Source organism: Schistocerca serialis, chromosome 3 (genome assembly GCF_023864345.2).
Source record: "Schistocerca serialis cubense isolate TAMUIC-IGC-003099 chromosome 3, iqSchSeri2.2, whole genome shotgun sequence".
Classification (NCBI taxonomy): domain Eukaryota; kingdom Metazoa; phylum Arthropoda; class Insecta; order Orthoptera; family Acrididae; genus Schistocerca; species Schistocerca serialis.
This window is the reverse complement of record NC_064640.1, coordinates 378,819,875-378,838,501: the sequence shown is the minus strand read 5'-3', so window position 1 is coordinate 378,838,501 and position 18,627 is coordinate 378,819,875. Positions and strand designations below refer to the sequence as shown.

At 39.6% G+C, this 18,627-nt stretch overlaps 1 protein-coding gene across 1 annotated transcript in view; it reads right to left on the bottom strand.

The window, feature by feature from the left end:
- Positions 1-18,627, bottom strand: part of LOC126470880 (mitogen-activated protein kinase kinase kinase 1-like) — a 177,329-nt gene that overhangs the window by 10,397 nt on the left and 148,305 nt on the right. The window contains exon 17 of the mRNA XM_050098902.1: positions 10,123-10,263. Within this exon, the coding sequence (XP_049954859.1) occupies positions 10,123-10,263 (141 nt within the window). The remainder of the gene's footprint in view (positions 1-10,122; positions 10,264-18,627) is intronic.

Genomic DNA, 18,627 nt, shown 5'->3' with positions numbered 1-18,627 from the left:
TACCTAAAACACATTGTCAGTGAAAGTGGGGCGGGAGGTAAACATCTACATTCGCAACTCATATCAAGTTCAGTAAGGTGTGGCTACAGGACATGGATATGACTGTCAGTTTCAATGTGGTCTCCTCTGTTATGAGAGTCCTGCTTCCTGAATCCTTGAAACTAGTTGTGGAAAAATTCAACGAAGATCTCACTGAACTCTTTAGGCACCTTCTCACATCAACTACCACCGTTTGATGAAAGATCTTGTGGAAAAACTGATGGCGTGGTGATGTGTACCGTTATCGTTAGTTGAGGCATACCTATATATGGAATACTATGAAGCAATCATACTAGGATTCCCCAAAGTTCAAACCATAGTGTTTACCAAAGTTCAAACCATAGTGTTTATATTCATTTGTGGATGATAACTGTATGGAATGAGAAACATGAAGCGACCTTTCCTCAGTATGTTAGTTAAGAGAAGAAAGGTCAGACCCCTTAGTCACAGTGCACACAGAAAACCCATGCAAAATGACCTCTGTCTCCACACTCTGAACCATCAACATCCGCCACAAGGAAATTCCTTACTAAAGACTCTCGTTAACAGAGTTTGAAAAGCCACCAAATAAGGCGAGCCTCACCAAAGAACTACAACACCTATGAATAGTGTTCTGAAGGAACTTGTCCTTAGCTCGACAAATTGAGCAGGCAATGCACTCACAACCACCAATGCCTGAGGAAGAGGATGAGACAGAGAAAAAGGCAAGCCAAGAACTACTCTGCCTTATGCCTGCCAAATCTCTGGAAAGATCTGTAGACTCCTATAGAATTACGGTGTCCAGTGTATTTTGTTCCCATCAACAAATATAAGAAAACTTCTTCATAATGATAAACATCATCTAGGACTCTGAAAGACAGTTGTGTACCACATTCCATGCAAATGTCGTGTGTCCTACGAGGGTCATACTATTGGAATAGTCAAGACGACATGCAAGGAACATCGGTGATATGCCTGACTAAAACAATCATGCAAGACAAGACATTGCCAAGCACTGTCTTGAGTATTATCATGAAATGAAATACTAAAAGATCAGTTTAATGGTCCAACTGCCCAGTTCCTGGGACAGCATAATGAAGAAGTCCATCGAAACAGAGGCATTGGTAAATTTCATAAATGCGATGCAGCTTTCAATTTAAACAAGGCTTGGGGTCTGGCACTCAGTTTATTAAGATCTCGTGAGTCATTGCCATCTTATCCACTGGAGCTAGAAAAAACTGAGAGGGCATGCAGCAAAAACTGAGTGCAGATTGCAGCACCTGAAGAAAACTCGAAATATTGTGCTTAAAAATAGAAACAACAAATCGACTGGGGGGGAAAAAAAAGAAAAAAAAAAAAACAATTGCACTAAGAAAATCTGAGAGATTAAATTGCCAGGTTTACTGGAGAAGATGTCATCTTGAAGAACAGAGGACCATATGTGATGATCCCAGATCGTGGAAAAGTATTAAAACTGGAGTCATAAGTATTTTCAGGATGCAAAATCATACACTGATGAGAACTAGCAATGAGGAAAACTGTTCTTCGCCAGGATCGGATCAGAACTGCTCACTTACTGCAATGAAGTAGCTATTATTCATAACTCAACATTCATTATTCATTTACTAAAATAAATGAAATGAAGGTGCATTACCTTTCTAATTCAGATCACTTCAGCCGTATTTTTATCTAATTTGAGCCTGTTTTTGAAAGAACACAGAAAGGGGATTAATAATTTTCTGCTATGTTCCTTGTAGTTTTGAAATTTCTGAAAATGTCCTACATTTTATATTTAAAAATATCACAACAAAATTCTAGATATTTTTTATTCTATTTGGTACACATGATAATAAAATTTACTCTTGTTGCATTTACAAAATTTTATTGAGAAAAAATACAATGTAATATATAGAACAATATTGAAATTAACTTTCTACTTCCTGAAAATATTTGAATTGGTGAGTTGGAAAAGAGGTTATGTCCACTTTTTTTCAGATTACGGAGATAACTTATCTATACATCTGTATGCATTGTTTGGTACAACAAGGCGTCATGTCGCATCAACAGAACTGCTTGTTATATACATAATGAGTTAGAGAGGGGGTCATGTCCAGATAAATAAGCATATGATGGACCTGTTCCAATAAAATAGGAGAAACCAGACAATGTAAAGAAAATTCTACAATACATACCTGACGAGCAGAAACCATTTATACCAGTATCTGCCAGTGGCCATTTAATGATGGACAGGATAAAGATGCAGCATGCCATCATTGTTTGCTTTGCTGTATTGGGATTGTGGCTGTATTTTGGGTAACTTATGAATAAACCTGTATCCTCATAGCACACTCTTTTATTGCTATAATGAATAATACTAATATAAACTTGCATAACACAATCCTTCTCCAGTAAACAGGACATTACTCGTCTCATCAACATTATCAGGTTTGAAAAAGGTTCAACTCCAGCATATTCAGACTGGATTACTGACCATACTAAATAGATAAAGTATGTTGTAATGGTGAATACTGTTTTGCACTGGTACCAATTACACAGAAACTCCATGACACCATGCTTAAACCCACTGTGTAATATAACAGTCTTTTGTGTCTCCCGAAAAATTTAATTTCAGAGATATGACCCCTTTTCTAGATCACCGTATGTGTCAGTATGGCACCTCCTTGCACACTGACGACTACAGCTCGAGTGGTTCATGTCACGGCTGACAACATATTCCGATCGCGATGGTACATCAAATGATGTGAAGGAAAAGAAATACTGTACTCAAAGCTTAGTCAAAAGTATGTAATCATTTATTGGGTTTATGAAATTTGAGATTTTCTTTTCAAATCAAGAATAGAAATGTATGGCTCAAAGTGTTTTCTGCGTTACTACAGCAATCTGAAGAACTGACACTTCTTCATTTTCTATTCTTTTCAGGACTGAGAAACATTCCTCACTACAGTAAGGTACATGCACATCTCTGTACAGCTTGGGAAATGTTCTTTATTATAATGGTATATGTCATAGTGATTAATTCAACATGGTGCACGAGACACTATCCTAGAATCTTAGTTTCACTCACTGACGTCACTAGAGAGATATTTCAGATTGGACGAGCTACCGCTCTTTTTTTCTGAGTCATTGCTCACTCATTCTGTAGAAGGAGCTAGCTTTTAGAATGAGTTAGGGTAGAGGTTGCTCATCTCTAAAAGCATGCGTCCACTAACAAGTGAACTTCTGCAAGTCACTTACAGATGCAATTTCTGCATGTTTTTTGATGTGGAAACATCTCCAGCAAGTTTTGTTAACTTCCACAAGTGGCTTCCACGAGTTAGTGGAAAGAGTTTTTTTGCATCTTGCTGCAAGTACTTGGTAAACTTGTCAGTTGCCAGAACTTTCTTACAAAGTTGCAGAAGTTTTGAGTGTTCAATAGTGATACAAAAATGTCAGTGCCAAAAAGGAAAATGGTGCAAGGACAGATGGGCCTAAACAAATTAACCTCTCGAACCCCTACTAACGTATAATTGGCTGCCATCAGCCAATGAAGTCAGAAATGAATTTACCAATTACTTTGTTTCACCAGAAGTGGAAGTAGAATGATAGACAGCTTTAAATTGTAGTTGGTTTTTTAATGTTAGTGTAGATGTAGATGAATTACATTTATGATAAAAATAGTAAATATGGTTTGCAAAAATTGAAGAGTAATTAAAAGGCGATCTCTTGGTGATATAACTCATTACATATTTGTATCTTATTTTCAAATATTTGATTGTGCAATGTACAATTTGATTTTTGAAACTTACATACGACATTCTCAGAAAGTTTTTAATTTGAGCAAAGTTCTCAGATTTTATTTCACTCAATAGTATTTCTTGATAACTTAGATAAGTATGCCTCTGTATCCATTTCTACACCCAAACATTTCTTTTCTTCTTAACAAACTGTTTTTCATTATGATTTTTCTTCAGCAAATACTTGCAGCAAGTTCCTGAAATTAAGTTGCCCAAGATTTAATATCCCCACCAGCACACGAGACTAATAGTGGCTCGAAGTCATTACAGTCAGTGATTGCATGGCACCAACAGAGGCATGAGAGACAGGTCACATGGGCCCCATTCCTGGTGGTACGGAGCTAGGCGAGTGGCTGGTAGCCAGCCATATGAGCTCTTACAAATGTGCCTAGCTGCTATTTTGATAATGAGCAGGCTGTAGATTTTGACTTTCTGGTTACCTTTGTTGTCATTCCTTTCATGTTCAGCTCATGACAAGCTTGGCTGTGTTTATGGGTTACTCATTCATATCAGAAGACGATATAAAACAAGCAACTAGCAAAAGTAAACTCGCACATGATTTTTTTTTCTAATGTAAACACACCATCAAGTGCTCACAGAAGTTACTTGCTAGTGGACAAACAACTTAATTATTACTGCCTATCACCTACAGACAAATGGCCTCATAGGTTATTTTAGAAGATGTCTGTAGATCTGCTCTCAGTGCATGATGATATCAGAGAGGCTCGTATACAATAATGCCTCTCATGGCACTCACAAGTAAAACCAAGGCACTGTAGGTTTCACATCATAACTGAGAGATTGAAGCAAGAACTGTCTGCATTTCAACCTGGCAACACTCAGTTTGATTATATTCAACATCTGATAACCAGACATGAAGACACAATATCACTGGTCTGCATACAATCATGGGATACCTAGGGTAAAGACTGTGAATGTTGCCTATAAGCAACATTTGGACCTGGACACCTGTGTGGAAGGTGAGGATTATGTTTCAACATCGTGGAGACAAAAGTGTAGAGATTTCATTCATGTCCTTTGCGTATTATCATAGTCCTTAAGGACAGATCAATGATAGGGCTTCCATTACAGTGAATATGATTGAAAGGAGTATCTCCAGTCAAGTGTCACAGTGACCATTAGGATATGACAACATAGCCAGAACATACACTATGTGATCAAAAGTGTCTGGACACCTGGCTGAAAATGACTTACAAGTTCATGGCACCCTCCATTGGTAATGCTGGAATTCAATATGGTGTTGGCCCACCCTTAGCCCTGATGACAGCTTCCACTCTCGCACGCATACGTTCGACCTGGTGCTAGAAGGTTTCTTGGGAAATGGTAGCCCATTCTTCATGGACTGCTGCACTGAGGTTGGTGAGGCCTGGCACAACAACAGCGTTCCAAAACATCCCAAAGATGCCCTATAGAATTCAGGTCAGAACTCTGTGCAGGCCAGTCCATTACAGGGATGTTACTATCGTGTAACCACTCTGCCAAAGGCCATGCATTATGAACAGGTGCTCGATCGTGTTGAAAGATGCAGTCGCCATCCATGAATTGCTCTTCAACAGTGGGAAGGAAGAAGATACTTAAAATATCAATGTAGGCCTGTGCTGTGATAGTGCCATGTAAAACAACAAGGGGTGCAAGCCCCCTCCATGAAAAACATGAACACACCATAACACCATCGCATCCAAATTTTACTGTTGGCAGTACATACGCTGGCAGATGATGTCCACCGGGCATTCGCCATACCCACACCCTGCCATCAGACCGCCACACTGTGTACCGTGATTTGTCACTCCACAAAACGTTTTTCTCAATCGTCCAATGTTTACGCTCCTTACACCAAGCAAGGCATCGTTTGCCATTTACCAGCGTGACATGTGGCTTATGAGCAGCCGCTCGACCATGAACTCGAAGTTTTCTCACCTCCTGCCTGTCATAGTACTTGCAGTGGATACTGATGCAGTCTGGAATTCCTGTGTGGTGGTCTGCCTATTACAGATTACGACCCTCTTCAACTGTCAGCAGTCTCTGTCAGTCAGCTGTATGTGTCCCTTCACGTTTTCACTTCACATCGTTCCACTCCACATTGGAAAAAGTGGACCTATGGATGTTTAGGAGTGTGGAAATCTCGCATACAGACATATGACACAAGTGACACCCAATCACCTGACCACATTCAAAGTCCAGGAGTTCCGCAGAATGCCACATTCTGCTCTCTCACAATGTCTACTGACTACTGAGATCGCCGATATGGAGCACCTGGCACTAGGTGGTAGCACAATGCACCTAATACGAAAAACATATGTTTTTGGGGGTGTCCGGATATTTTTGATCACACAGTGTACGAATTGTTTGGTGTGCACAAACAAAGGACCACTGATTACATCCAGAAACATACAGTCCACCTTGAAATAGTGTGTGACTGTTTAGCAAGAGAGGGGGGCAATGCCATATGCTGTGCATTGTTTGCCATGATGTAACGGTTATATCCAATGGTTGGCAGTGTACGGGCCACTGGTTCAATTCTTGTCTCCGATAATTGTTTATTGTTTAATATATGTGATTTATGGATGGTTTTAGGACTTACTTATGGAATACTGAATTTGGAACATTTCAAATATGCATAAATAAAGCCATTCTCTGCTGAGGCAGATAGTTTGGCTCCATCTGTACAGTCATGTGTGCTCAATACATGTGCTTTGAATGTGAATAGTTAATTCTTGTTGACAGACCTCCTCTGAGTGTTAATAAAAGCAGAAAGATAACACTACTGGAAATACAAACTGAAGATTACTATAAAAATTGACTTTTTACTAATTTTTTAAATATAATGATTTTGTTTATACTATACATTAAGTGTGAACCTGAAATCTACTGACAAAATTTCATAGGTTATCCTGAGAGTGTTTCTGAGTATTTAGATATAAAGGACCCAGGGTCTGCAGTGGTTCATAAAAGAGCAATAATATAATTACGATTTATTCAGTTTGTTTTTGTGAAAATACCTTCACAACAGTGAAATAGCTTGTGATACAGAATCACCAAAATGTACAACACAAAACACAGATTAATGCAATAACCCCCAGAGCCAGAGGTGATTGGAACTGATGCAGAAACAGCTCAACATGATGTTGTTGTGCCACTCTTCTGTAGCATTCAGTTAACCCATACATGACGTGCACATCAGCCAGCTCTCAATCAGGAAGATGTAGATGTAGAACTTGCAGTAGCCAAATTTTGTATGGTTTCATGTGAAAATGTCGACGCAATACATGCCATGGTCATCGAGGGCATGGATTTTTTCGGTCTTCTTATGAAGCTATGGTGGATGTGTTTGATGTTGTGTCAGACACTCGGGGACGGCCCAGCAATTTGCCCTTACACAAACAACCTGTTTCTGGGAATTGTTCGTGCCATCGTCTAATGCTCAGTACTGTAAGAGGATCCACACCATATCTAGTACGAAAGTCATGGTGAGCAGTTATTACTGACCTGCACTGCACAAAACACAGAACACAAAACGCTTTTTGTTGGCCCGACATAATTTTTACTAGAACTGAAGTGGGCACACACTGCTGCTACCTAGCGCAAACCATGTAAAACTTGAGTGTTTGATTTTTCCAACAGCACATTATTAATGCACGTATCTCAGATAACATAATAGTTATGAATTTTTAAAATTGGATGATTCTTTTTTATACACCCTGTATATAAAACAAGCTTGTAATTTTGTCTGTATAAGAGAACATTCCTATATGCTTTTAAAGTTAATTATGTCAGGTGTTTTAAATCACCAGGCAGTCGATTAAAATTTCTTTTCCCAGTATAAATCACAGCTTTCTTTTTGCCCAAAACCAACATCCATAAGGAATAAGAAAAAACAATCCATGCCCTAGTGCTGTATTTATGGATAGTATTACGTCTCTTGAATTGCAATTTATCATTTACAAGAAGTTTAAATATGATGCCTGACAAATAAAGTGAAGCATTCGGAAGACATGGTCGAATGCCAAAGTAACTTCGTACACATGCACATCATCAATGGGTATGTATATGATAAGAATTGCAATTCTCTCTGACAGGTAGGACAACCACTGGAGTGCATTAGTTTTCGTTGTGTTTAGTGTTGTTACCAAATCTGGTGGCGTATATAAGCGGTGTGAAGAGTGTCAGATGTTGAGGAATCACTGTGGAGGACACAGTGATGCAGTGCACTCATGTGAGTCAGCTTTATCAACATTTGACAGAAATTGAAGGGGCCTCATTGTGGGTCTCCACTTGGCTAGTTGGTTGAATCATGCAATTTGCAATTTCCATATCTGTGGGGCATTCAGATGTGATAATGGCCTGATGTGAGTGCAGGCATACTCGCCATCAAGATTCCGGCCTAACACGTCTCACCACCAGAGGGGAGGACTGCTGCACTGTGCACCAAGCACATAGTAATGCCCTCATATCAGTGCCTGCCATCAGAGAACAGGTGTATTCTCCCTGCAACATTCCACAACATTGGTTGGAGTCTAGCAGCAGCTAAACTAGGGAATTACTGTGTAATGTTCATGCTGCCGTTAATACCACAACACAAAAAGCTAAACTGGGAGTGGTGCCATGAAAAAGTATGGACTGCTAATGAATGGTTTTGCACGCTGTCCAGTGATGAATCATGATTCTGCACTATCCCAGATGACCATCACAGTTAAGTACAATGGTAAACTCAGGAGAGGTTCCACACTTCCAATGTTCTGGAGAGGCAAGAGGGAACTCCAATGGCATAAAAGTAAGTCACAGACATCCTCCATCCTCACGTGTTATCTGTCATGTGACAGTATCACAGCACCATTTTTCAAAAGGACAATGGTCAACTATGCATGGCATGTATCTCTATGAACTGTCTGCCTAATGTTGAGGACATCTGTGGCTAGCAAGATCCCCACTTCTGTGCCTGATGGAACATGAAGGGGGTCAGCTCAGAGGTCAACAGCATCCCAGTAATAGTATTCAGGATGCCAAGCACCAGTCACGACAGTTCTGGGCCAGCTTGGCTCAGGAGACGATACAACAGCTTTAGGACACCCTTCACAACCAAATAAGTGCATGTACCAGGCCAGAGGGGGTGCAATGTCTCACTGATATATTGGCTCTTACTGTCAAGGTCTTCGTAAATTTGGTTTGATTTTGTAATCACTGAAATAACATCACATTCCCCCTGAACCCATAACGTCTCATTTCGTTTCCTCCTCCCCTTCTGGCTGTTTCACTTTTTGGTAGGCTGTGTGTGTGTGTGTGTGTGTGTGTGTGTGTGTGTGTGTGTGATACAACTCTTCTATTAATCTGTGAGTGGTCTCCTTTACTGTTAAATATTTATGATCTGCCACAGCTTTCCTTACCGTAAAAAGATTGTGTGGTTTTTTGTTTGTTTTTTCGGTAAAAATGTATTTATTATACCATATAGTCCTCTCTTGAGTCAATGTATCAAATTCAACCCTTTCTGTAAAGAGGGAACGCAGATCTCCACAGTGTGGGTCTGGGAGCGATGCAAAATACTCACCTATGCCTGCCATAACGCCTTCCATCAAACTACAAAATGTTTTCCTGCCACAAATTTCTTTAGCTGTGGGAATAAACGGAAATAAGATCATGTAAAATCTGGTGAATAAAAGGATGCTCTAGCAATTTGCAGTTCAAATTTCCTAATTTTCTGAATTTCAAAGCACTGCTGGGCAGTGGCTTGATGAATGATTTTTACAATTGCAGTCTAGGCCCTTTCTCTTGTATTTTTTTAACTCAGTTAGTAAGTAAGTAAAACCTATTATCCTCCTTTTGTAAGGCAATCAATAAGAAGAATCCCTTTTGCATCCCAGAAAACACTGATCATAACCTTTGCAGCAGAAAAAGTCAACTTTTTCATTTTTGGTTCCCACCCATTGCTATGACAGCCATCTCAATTCTGGTATGTTTCGTAGTGAACCCAAACGTCATCCACAGAAAAGAAAAATTGGTGCACAAAATCAGTTAGTCCTCTCTCTCTCTCTCTCACACACACACACACACACACACACACACACACACACACACACACACACACACCATCTTCAAAGTCTAAACATTGCCAGCAATTGTTCCATTGGGGAAAAGATAAGGGAAGAAGAACTACTGTACATTACATGTAATATGTATTTCAATTTTTAATTTTGGCTTTTATCAAAACAGCACTTGGATATTTATCCCTAAGTATTATAAAAAATTATAGAAATTAATATAAAACTTCCCAAAGATTAACTGGTAATATACTGACCTGTTTTACAGCCATTATGCCCCCAGACATTGTATCTCTAGCTTGAAAACAGGTGCTATATGCTCCCGTGCCAAGAGCTGGGCCTCTCTTCCAGTTAATACCTTCTATGTAAGAATGTGTGTTTAAGTGATGCCAGGTTACCTGCAAGTGAAGGAAGAAATTGAAACACATGTCTTGGGTTGACAGCACCGTTTACACCATTTACAGGATGAATACTGATTTTCAGAGATCTGGAGTTTGCAGTTTTTCCATTGAAATTTGTTCACAGGCATTTTTCAAATGAACACTAACTTACCTCCTTTTCAAAAGCAGATTTAAATAACATTTTTCTCCTACATTATTGTGAAGTCCAGATTCTTTGCCTTATGTTTGTTTACAGGAAACACACAGAAACTCCTGTATTTCCTTTCTGAAAGGGCAATAAGAATATTCATGCCGTACCAGGACAATGAGTGTTTTGGAAGAAGTAATACATAGAACAGATAAGGAATTCCTTGACTACTTGGAGAACAACATACAAAGCTGAATGAAGTGCATTCTACAGCATGAGATACAGTATGTACATTATGTCAACAGAAAACGTATCAAATAACACTAGTGCTTCAATAACAGTACAGATTTAATGTGCAAAATCTTTATAATGCTGGACAAAATAGAGACCTATAAATACTGTGGTAAGTATTCGACATTCAAGTGGCAAACAAATACGATAAATGCCACAGTGACACCATATAGTCTACTCAATGTTTTTTGAGGATGTTGCAGATACATAGGACCTTGTACTAACAAAACTGCTGGAGACAATTTGATGCAGTGCTTGGAAGCAAAGAGGAAAACCATGCAGGCCACAATAATTCCTCAGATGATATAGCACAACGCAGAAATATACAGACATTCTACATAAAATATCCACGTGTTTTAACATGCATGAATTATGTGCATAAATGTGTAACATGAGAAATCGAACAGAACCCCCACATTATTGTATTCCACATAATGTAAACATCAGCTTTGACATTTGTTGAACAGATGATGTGGGTGTTATGAAATGATTGCTGAAGACACTTGAGGGCTTGGGTACTGACTCTCATGAAGGCTGAGTTAGTTCATGAGTCCATGACACACACCTTAAATACATCAAAACTTGTTCACTAGTCTTTTATGCAATTTATTCATTGACTCTTGATTTGATTTTCCTTAAGAGTAGACTGCAACCCAACCCCACTGGCCACATTATTCTGGGGTACAATGCATAATGAGAGATACTCAAGTTTCAAAGCAGTCACAGCAGTCTGATTTTCTACCTCATATACTAGTCCTCATTCTCTTTCCACAGCTACATTAAGTGATTTCCATTATCCCTTTGTATGTCTTTCAACACTGGCCTATAGACTATTCACCACCAGTTATTTCTCACTACTGCACAGTCTATACAATTTCTTACAAAATGTATTGGATATAAATTTCATCATGCCTTTCATAAGATTTTATCAGGTTATGATTTAGTGTGTTATAGTACAATACATTTCTATATTACAATATTCCTTACAATACCATCACCTCTGTTTATTCCAGGTCCTACTCCAAGGCACTATAACAAATAGTTTTTGTTAGACATGTGACACATGGTTTCATGCTGCCGTAAACTGTATAAACCTAAACATAAATTCATTAAGATTATATTAAATTGACAGTTTTTTGCTCTTAAGCAATAGTGCTTTCAATATCATTTCCAACTAGATATACGTGTGTGCAAAGGTAAACACACACACACACACACACACACATACACACACACACACACACACACACACACACACACACACACACATTAATTCCTTCTTGACAGCTGTACCAAGCACCAACAACGATGCACTGAATAATAATTTGGAGAAGAATATTTGCGTTACGCTTATATATGTTGTGGTATTGACAGTGTCTTCATCAACCCCACACAGTGCGCCACTCACATCTCAGCTGAACAAAATACATTTAAACAGGCTGTAAATGCGATACTGTGAGTCGCGCTCACTCCAGGGCTCGCTGTCTTCCTATGGCTGGTGCTATTAACACCACCAGAAGACACTGTCTTTGCTTCTGCTCAATGCATAGAAATGTACTCATCCATGTGTCTTTTTATGATGCAGCTCTCTGAGTTCTGTCCTGATATTGGAAGACTTGCAGTAAGACAACTACATACTAGCATGACACTACTGATAGTGGTTGAAACTGTTACCATGTGATCATTATTGTACAGGCAATTAAGTGTTTGATATATGAGAACCAGTGTGGAACAGACAACCAAGAAATCTAAATTATACATAACATACTTTACTTTGTACACAGTGTACATAAAGTATCAATGTTTTATAAATTTATTAAATGTCTGTAATGTTTTATGTCTTCGCATATCAACTACAGACACAACAGACGTTTCTCGAAACTAGGATGAGATGCAAGGCGGTGTCAGCAAACTAACTTATTTTCTTTTATTATTTTGAAGTGTGTGTACTTTTCTGTATAAAATGGCAACCATGGGAGAGCCACAACTTATTGCATTCATTCAGTTTCAGAGCCAGCAAATACAAATGTTAAACACTGCTTTTTCTGTCAAGCAGAATGCTGACACTGCTATAAATCAGGACCCCCACAGCAAGTATGCCAGCAAAAGAATCGTAAACTCTTTTACACATAAATCTAAAACTGAGAAAATTAATATAAGTGTGATATCACATTCTGAATCCTCACCCACCCCTCCTGACAATACTCACAGAATCCGTACACAACTGCAAAAATCACAGAGCTACACATACAGTGAAAAGTTTTGTTCATTCAAATTAGATATCCCCAAACAGACTAGCAGAAAAACCCTCCGTCATTCACAAACAACACGAAGGCAGTCTTCACAATTACATTTAACCACAAACTGTTCATCTCTTTAGAGATTTGCAATCAAATTATACTGTTTCAGTTAGACAAAAGTGCTTCAGTTACATTACTTAATCAGAATACATATGAGCAATTGGGACACATCAGGCTTCAGAAATCCCATCTGCACCTCACAAGAGACAAAGATACAACTACATTAGTGCCATTCACCATAGTCCATTCATGCTCAAGCCCCAAAATTTTTGGTATGGATGCATTTGATTTATTAGGTTTGGATATTCAGGACAATATGCATGCTATCTATACTTAAGTTTCTCATGCCATCATTAATCAATTGCGTGAAAAATATGGACATTTATTCAATGTCACATTGGGATGTGCAAAGGATTTCCAAGTGCACGTTATGCTCAAGCACAGAGATCAAACAAAGTTCCACTGAGCACGTCCAGTGTCTCATGCCATTCACGGTGAAGTTGTTTCTGAACTCAAGAGACTAGAACAAATCTGTGTTTTCAAACCCATTTTAGTAAGCCAATGGGCATCTCCTCTATTTATCACTTGAAAATCGAATGGGAAAAATCAGACTTTGTGCAGACTTTAAAGTCACAGTTAACACTCAAACAGTTATCGATTCTTTCCTGCTTCCATGTATAGAGGAGCTTATAGATCACCTACCAGGTGGACAATTCTTTTTCAAAGTTGACTGAGCTTATGTTTATCTTCAACTTCCCCTGGACATGGCAACAACAATCAAAAAGTGTGTGGTGGTCAACAAGCATGACAGTTTGTATTAATATCAGCATGTTCCCTTCAGAAGTTCATCTACTCTGGGACTGTTTCAATGCTTTCTTGAACAAGTGACATCAAAAATGCCATCCTGTTCAAATTATTTAGATGTCTCATTGTTTTGGGACAAGCAGTGGAGCAGCCTCTCAGAAATTTAGAATCTGTTTCAGGACTTACGCGAAATCTGCAGAAATCTTCATTTCTCAATACCAATCTTGATATCTGGGACACCTCATTGGCATCCATGGCACTTGTCCCTTGACTAAGCATTTGGCGGCCATCCGGAGATTGTCTTCTAAAAATGTATGGGAATGACAATCGGTTCTTGGAAAATTTACTTATTACATTAAATTCATTCCACATGTAGCACAAATTGTTGCACCCTTGCATCACACCCAAAATACAAATGTTCATGTCCAATCGACCGAAGAATGCGAATGATAATTTAAAAGGTCGAAAAATGCACTGTCTGGTCACCCAGGTCTTATTCATTACGATCCACAGAAAATGGTAGTACTTGCAGTTGATGCATCATCCCACAGAATAGGGGCAGTTTTATCTCACAAGGTTGTAAACTGTCGTAGTGGCCCCATAGCAGATAGAGGGCCCACACAACAGAGAAGCAAGGTGGGCTGCCGACCTCCCTTCCAGAGCTCAGATCAAAACATCGCCAGTGGATGTAAACACCAACAGACTTTCCGCATAAACATGGAACTACTTCATGAAAAGCCATGTGTCAGTGATCCACTAATTGGAACAATCAGCATTATAAGCATGCCAGCAGAGTCAGACCGGCAGTGTGTACCTACAGCTAGGACAGCTCCAGCCAATACCTAAGCCGGCTCTAGCATAGTAGACACTCGCCACAGCATTCAGTAGAATGTTGTATCTTTGTAAGTGTGTAGAGTAGTAATTTGGTTATTACTTTCTTTTCACAGTCTTGCACTCTTATCTGGTTTTTGCCACCACAAAAATTGTTGTGCTTAATGTTGCTCTTGTTTTGGAAATTAGTGCACACCAAGAAGGCATTTTCAGTTATAATAAAGTGTGATCAAACGTGATTGTTAGTTCTTTTCTGCCGACCACAGGACACTACAGAAACAATGAAAGCCCCATAGCATTTGTGTCCAAGACGCTGAACAAGGGCCACGTCAACTACAGTCGTCTGGAAAAGGAAACCTTAGCCATCATACAGAGCCTCACAAAATTTTATGAACACCTACGCATGGCAGAAATTTTTTTCTCATGACTGATCATAAGCCATTGATTGCTCATTTTCTATGAAAAATGTGCCTGGTTATAGAGCAAAGAAGTTGCAATGTTGGTCATTAGCTCTTTTGTATTACCAGTATTAAATTCTTTAATGCCTTATGACTCAACATGTAAACACAGACACTCTGTCTGTGTTTACATGTTGAGTCATAAGGCATTAAAGAATTTTAAAATTGGTAATATAAAAGAGCTAATGACCAACATTGCAACTTCTTTATCTATGGGAAATAATTGGGATTTTGACGCATAAGAAATTTCTTCACATTGTTCATTCTGATTTGCACACACTGCACGCTGTTCCCACTGTTTCTCGACTGAACGGGATCAATCACTACAATTGCTCAAGTACTACATTCAGATGGGTGGGTCTCATAATCTGAAATCAATTTCATGTGCAGTAGAATGAAAATACCATGCTCAATGCAACCGCCTTCCTCTTCAGAATGGAGTAATTTTATTGCATACTCCTAATGAACAAATATAATCCTGATTCCCATATCTCTGAAACAAAATTTTTGGAACTTTTACAAAGAGGACAATGGGGAATCATTAAAACTAAGCAGCTAGCATGCCAGCATTGTATGTGCCTCAGTCTCCATAAGCAGACTGATCAGATGACTGCCCACTGCCACATATGTGCGGACAACCAGGCAGCCTCACAGCACGAATTTTTCAATTGCTTTTGACCTCATGGTACTTGGCAATCCATCTCTACTGATTTTGCTGGTCCGTTTTGGAACACACAGGGCCTAATTTTCATCCATGCATACAGTAGATATAATTTGGTCATTCCAACGAAATCGACAATTGTGTTAGCACTATCAAGCATTTGCTTCTGTCTTTTGTTTAGAAGGTTCACCTCAAACGTTCATTTTGGACAATAGTCTGCAGTTTTCTTTTTTGGAATTTCAACAAATTTTCCAGCACAGTGTGAGTCAACATATTCGAATGGTTCTGTTCTCTCTTCAACCAAAGAGTGAGTCCGAATGTTTCATTTAAACTTTGAAGGCTCAGCTGTCCAAACTTTGTGCTTTGCACTTGAGGGAAAATGCTTTGTTGTTATTTCTCAGCAACTATCACACTCTGCCTTTATAGGGCACTTCACCAGCAGAACTGTTACATGGTCATCTTCACTGCACTTAGTTGCATCTATTTTACCCTTGACATCCTGCTTGAATGCCAACTTCGCAACCAAGTTCCACATGAAATACAAAGTTTTCTATTGCATCCATTACAAGATTCACAACTGGGAATCCGGCATTGTCACTAAGGCAACATGGCAAAACAGGCACCCATCAAAAGCACCAAAACCAGCTTTGTTTTTATGATTGTTGTGGCCCTGTTGTAGATTTTCGTTTTTCGAAATTGTTACCTGCAAAACAGACTGCTGCCTCTGAGCAGCCTTTGCCAGTGCTTGACATAAAGGCACATGGGTCAACGGATAACTCTGCCATGGAGAGTGACCCCTGCCTGCCTACATAGCTGCTGCATCAATTGCATCCATTGCTATTCACAGCAATGTCAGTCAGACATCGAGCCTCTATCAGATTCACAGTCTTTGGTGTCCACAGCAGTACCACTACTGTACTAACATGACCATCCTACCTCCAGTTTTTTGGCAGAAGTTCCTGGTGGTTCACAAGGTGAATGTTGAGACATGGGTTGACTGGTGATGTCAGCAATCATGCCACATCCAACTCTATCCGCTGCACCACAGCACAGACCTTACCCATGTCATCACCACACTCACACTATGTGAGGACAGTGTACAGTTTTGAGGGGAAGGAATGTGGTATCAATGGTACCTTTGTTGACCGCATAGCGCGCCATGAGCTACTCGCATCTCCATGGATGAGGGTGCATTTAAACAGGCCACCTGAGTGTTTCCATGAGCCACACTCTCTCTGGGGCTTGTCATTTTCCTATGGGTGGCTCTACAAAAGCAACCCAAAGATGCTGTCTTTGCTTCTACTAACAGCATGGAAATGTATCCATCCACATGTATTTTTGAGATGCCACACTCTGAGCTCCACCAGACCTCGGAGGACTTGTAGTGAGACAACTACGTACTAGCATGATGCTATTGATATGCAGTGATTGAAACTGCTAGCACATGATCAACAATACTGTACAGACAATTCAATGATTTATACAGGATGTATAAAAACGACGAACTTAGGGACAGGTTCCTTACACCAAAACAAGGAAAAAAAATGTAGTAAACATGGCCTCTAAAATGCATAACTTGAGAGCTAATGAGCACATGTTCAGTGTAAGAGATGTGTTTCACACTAGCAAAGATGAACAAATGCTCATAGCAAGGGCCAGAAAATGTAGCATCTATTTTTGGCAAAATTCGCATCTGTTTTTGTAAAAATTGGGATCTATATTCTTTGTTTGTAAATGATTAAACAGACAAATTAAAAAGGTTGTCACACTACATGAGTGAAGACAAAACAATTATTAGTTCTTTGAAAGTGACTGTGAAAAAAGTGCTGATAGGGAACTGTTTGACTGGAATGCTTGCTTTTGCAAAAACTCCAACCTTTCTACATCTACATCTACATCTACATTTATACTCCGCAAGCCACCCAACGGTGTGTGGCGGAGGGCACTTTACGTGCCACTGTCATTACCTCCCTTTCCTGTTCCAGTCGCGTATGGTTCGCGGGAAGAACGACTGTCTGAAAGCCTCCGTGCGCGCTCTAATCTCTCTAATTTTACATTCGTGATCTCCTCGGGAGGTATAAGTAGGGGGAAGCAATATATTCGATACCTCATCCAGAAACGCACCCTCTCGAAACCTGGCGAGCAAGCTACACCGCGATGCAGAGCGCCTCTCTTGCAGAGTCTGCCTCTTGAGTTTATTAAACATCTCCGTAACGCTATCACGGTTACCAAATAACCCTGTGATGAAACGCGCTGCTCTTCTTTGGATCTTCTCTATCTCCTCCGTCAAACCGATCTGGTACGGATCCCACGCTGATGAGCAATACTCAAGTATAGGTCGAACGAGTGTTTTGTAAGCCACCTCCTTTGTTGATGGACAACATTTTCTAAGCACTCTCCCAATGAATCTCAACCTGGTACCTGCCTTACCAACAATTAATTTTATATGATCATTCCACTTCAAATCGTTCCGCACGCATACTCCCCGATATTTTACAGAAGTAACTGCTACCAGTGTTTGTTCCGCTATCATATAATCATACAATAAAGGATCCTTCTTTCTATTTATTCGTAATACATTACATTTGTCTATGTTAAGGGACAGTTGCCACTCCCTGCACCAAGTGCCTATCCGCTGCAGATCTTCCTGCATTTCGCTACAATTTTCTAATGCTGCAACTTCACTGTATACTACAGCATCATCCGCGAAAAGCCGCATGGAACTTCCGACACTATCTACTAGGTCATTTATATATATTGTGAAAAGCAATGGTCCCATAACACTCCCCTGTGGCACGCCAGAGGTTACTTTAACGTCTGTAGACGTCTCTCCATTGATAACAACATGCTGTGTTGTGTTTGCTAAAAAGTCTTCAATCCAGCCACACA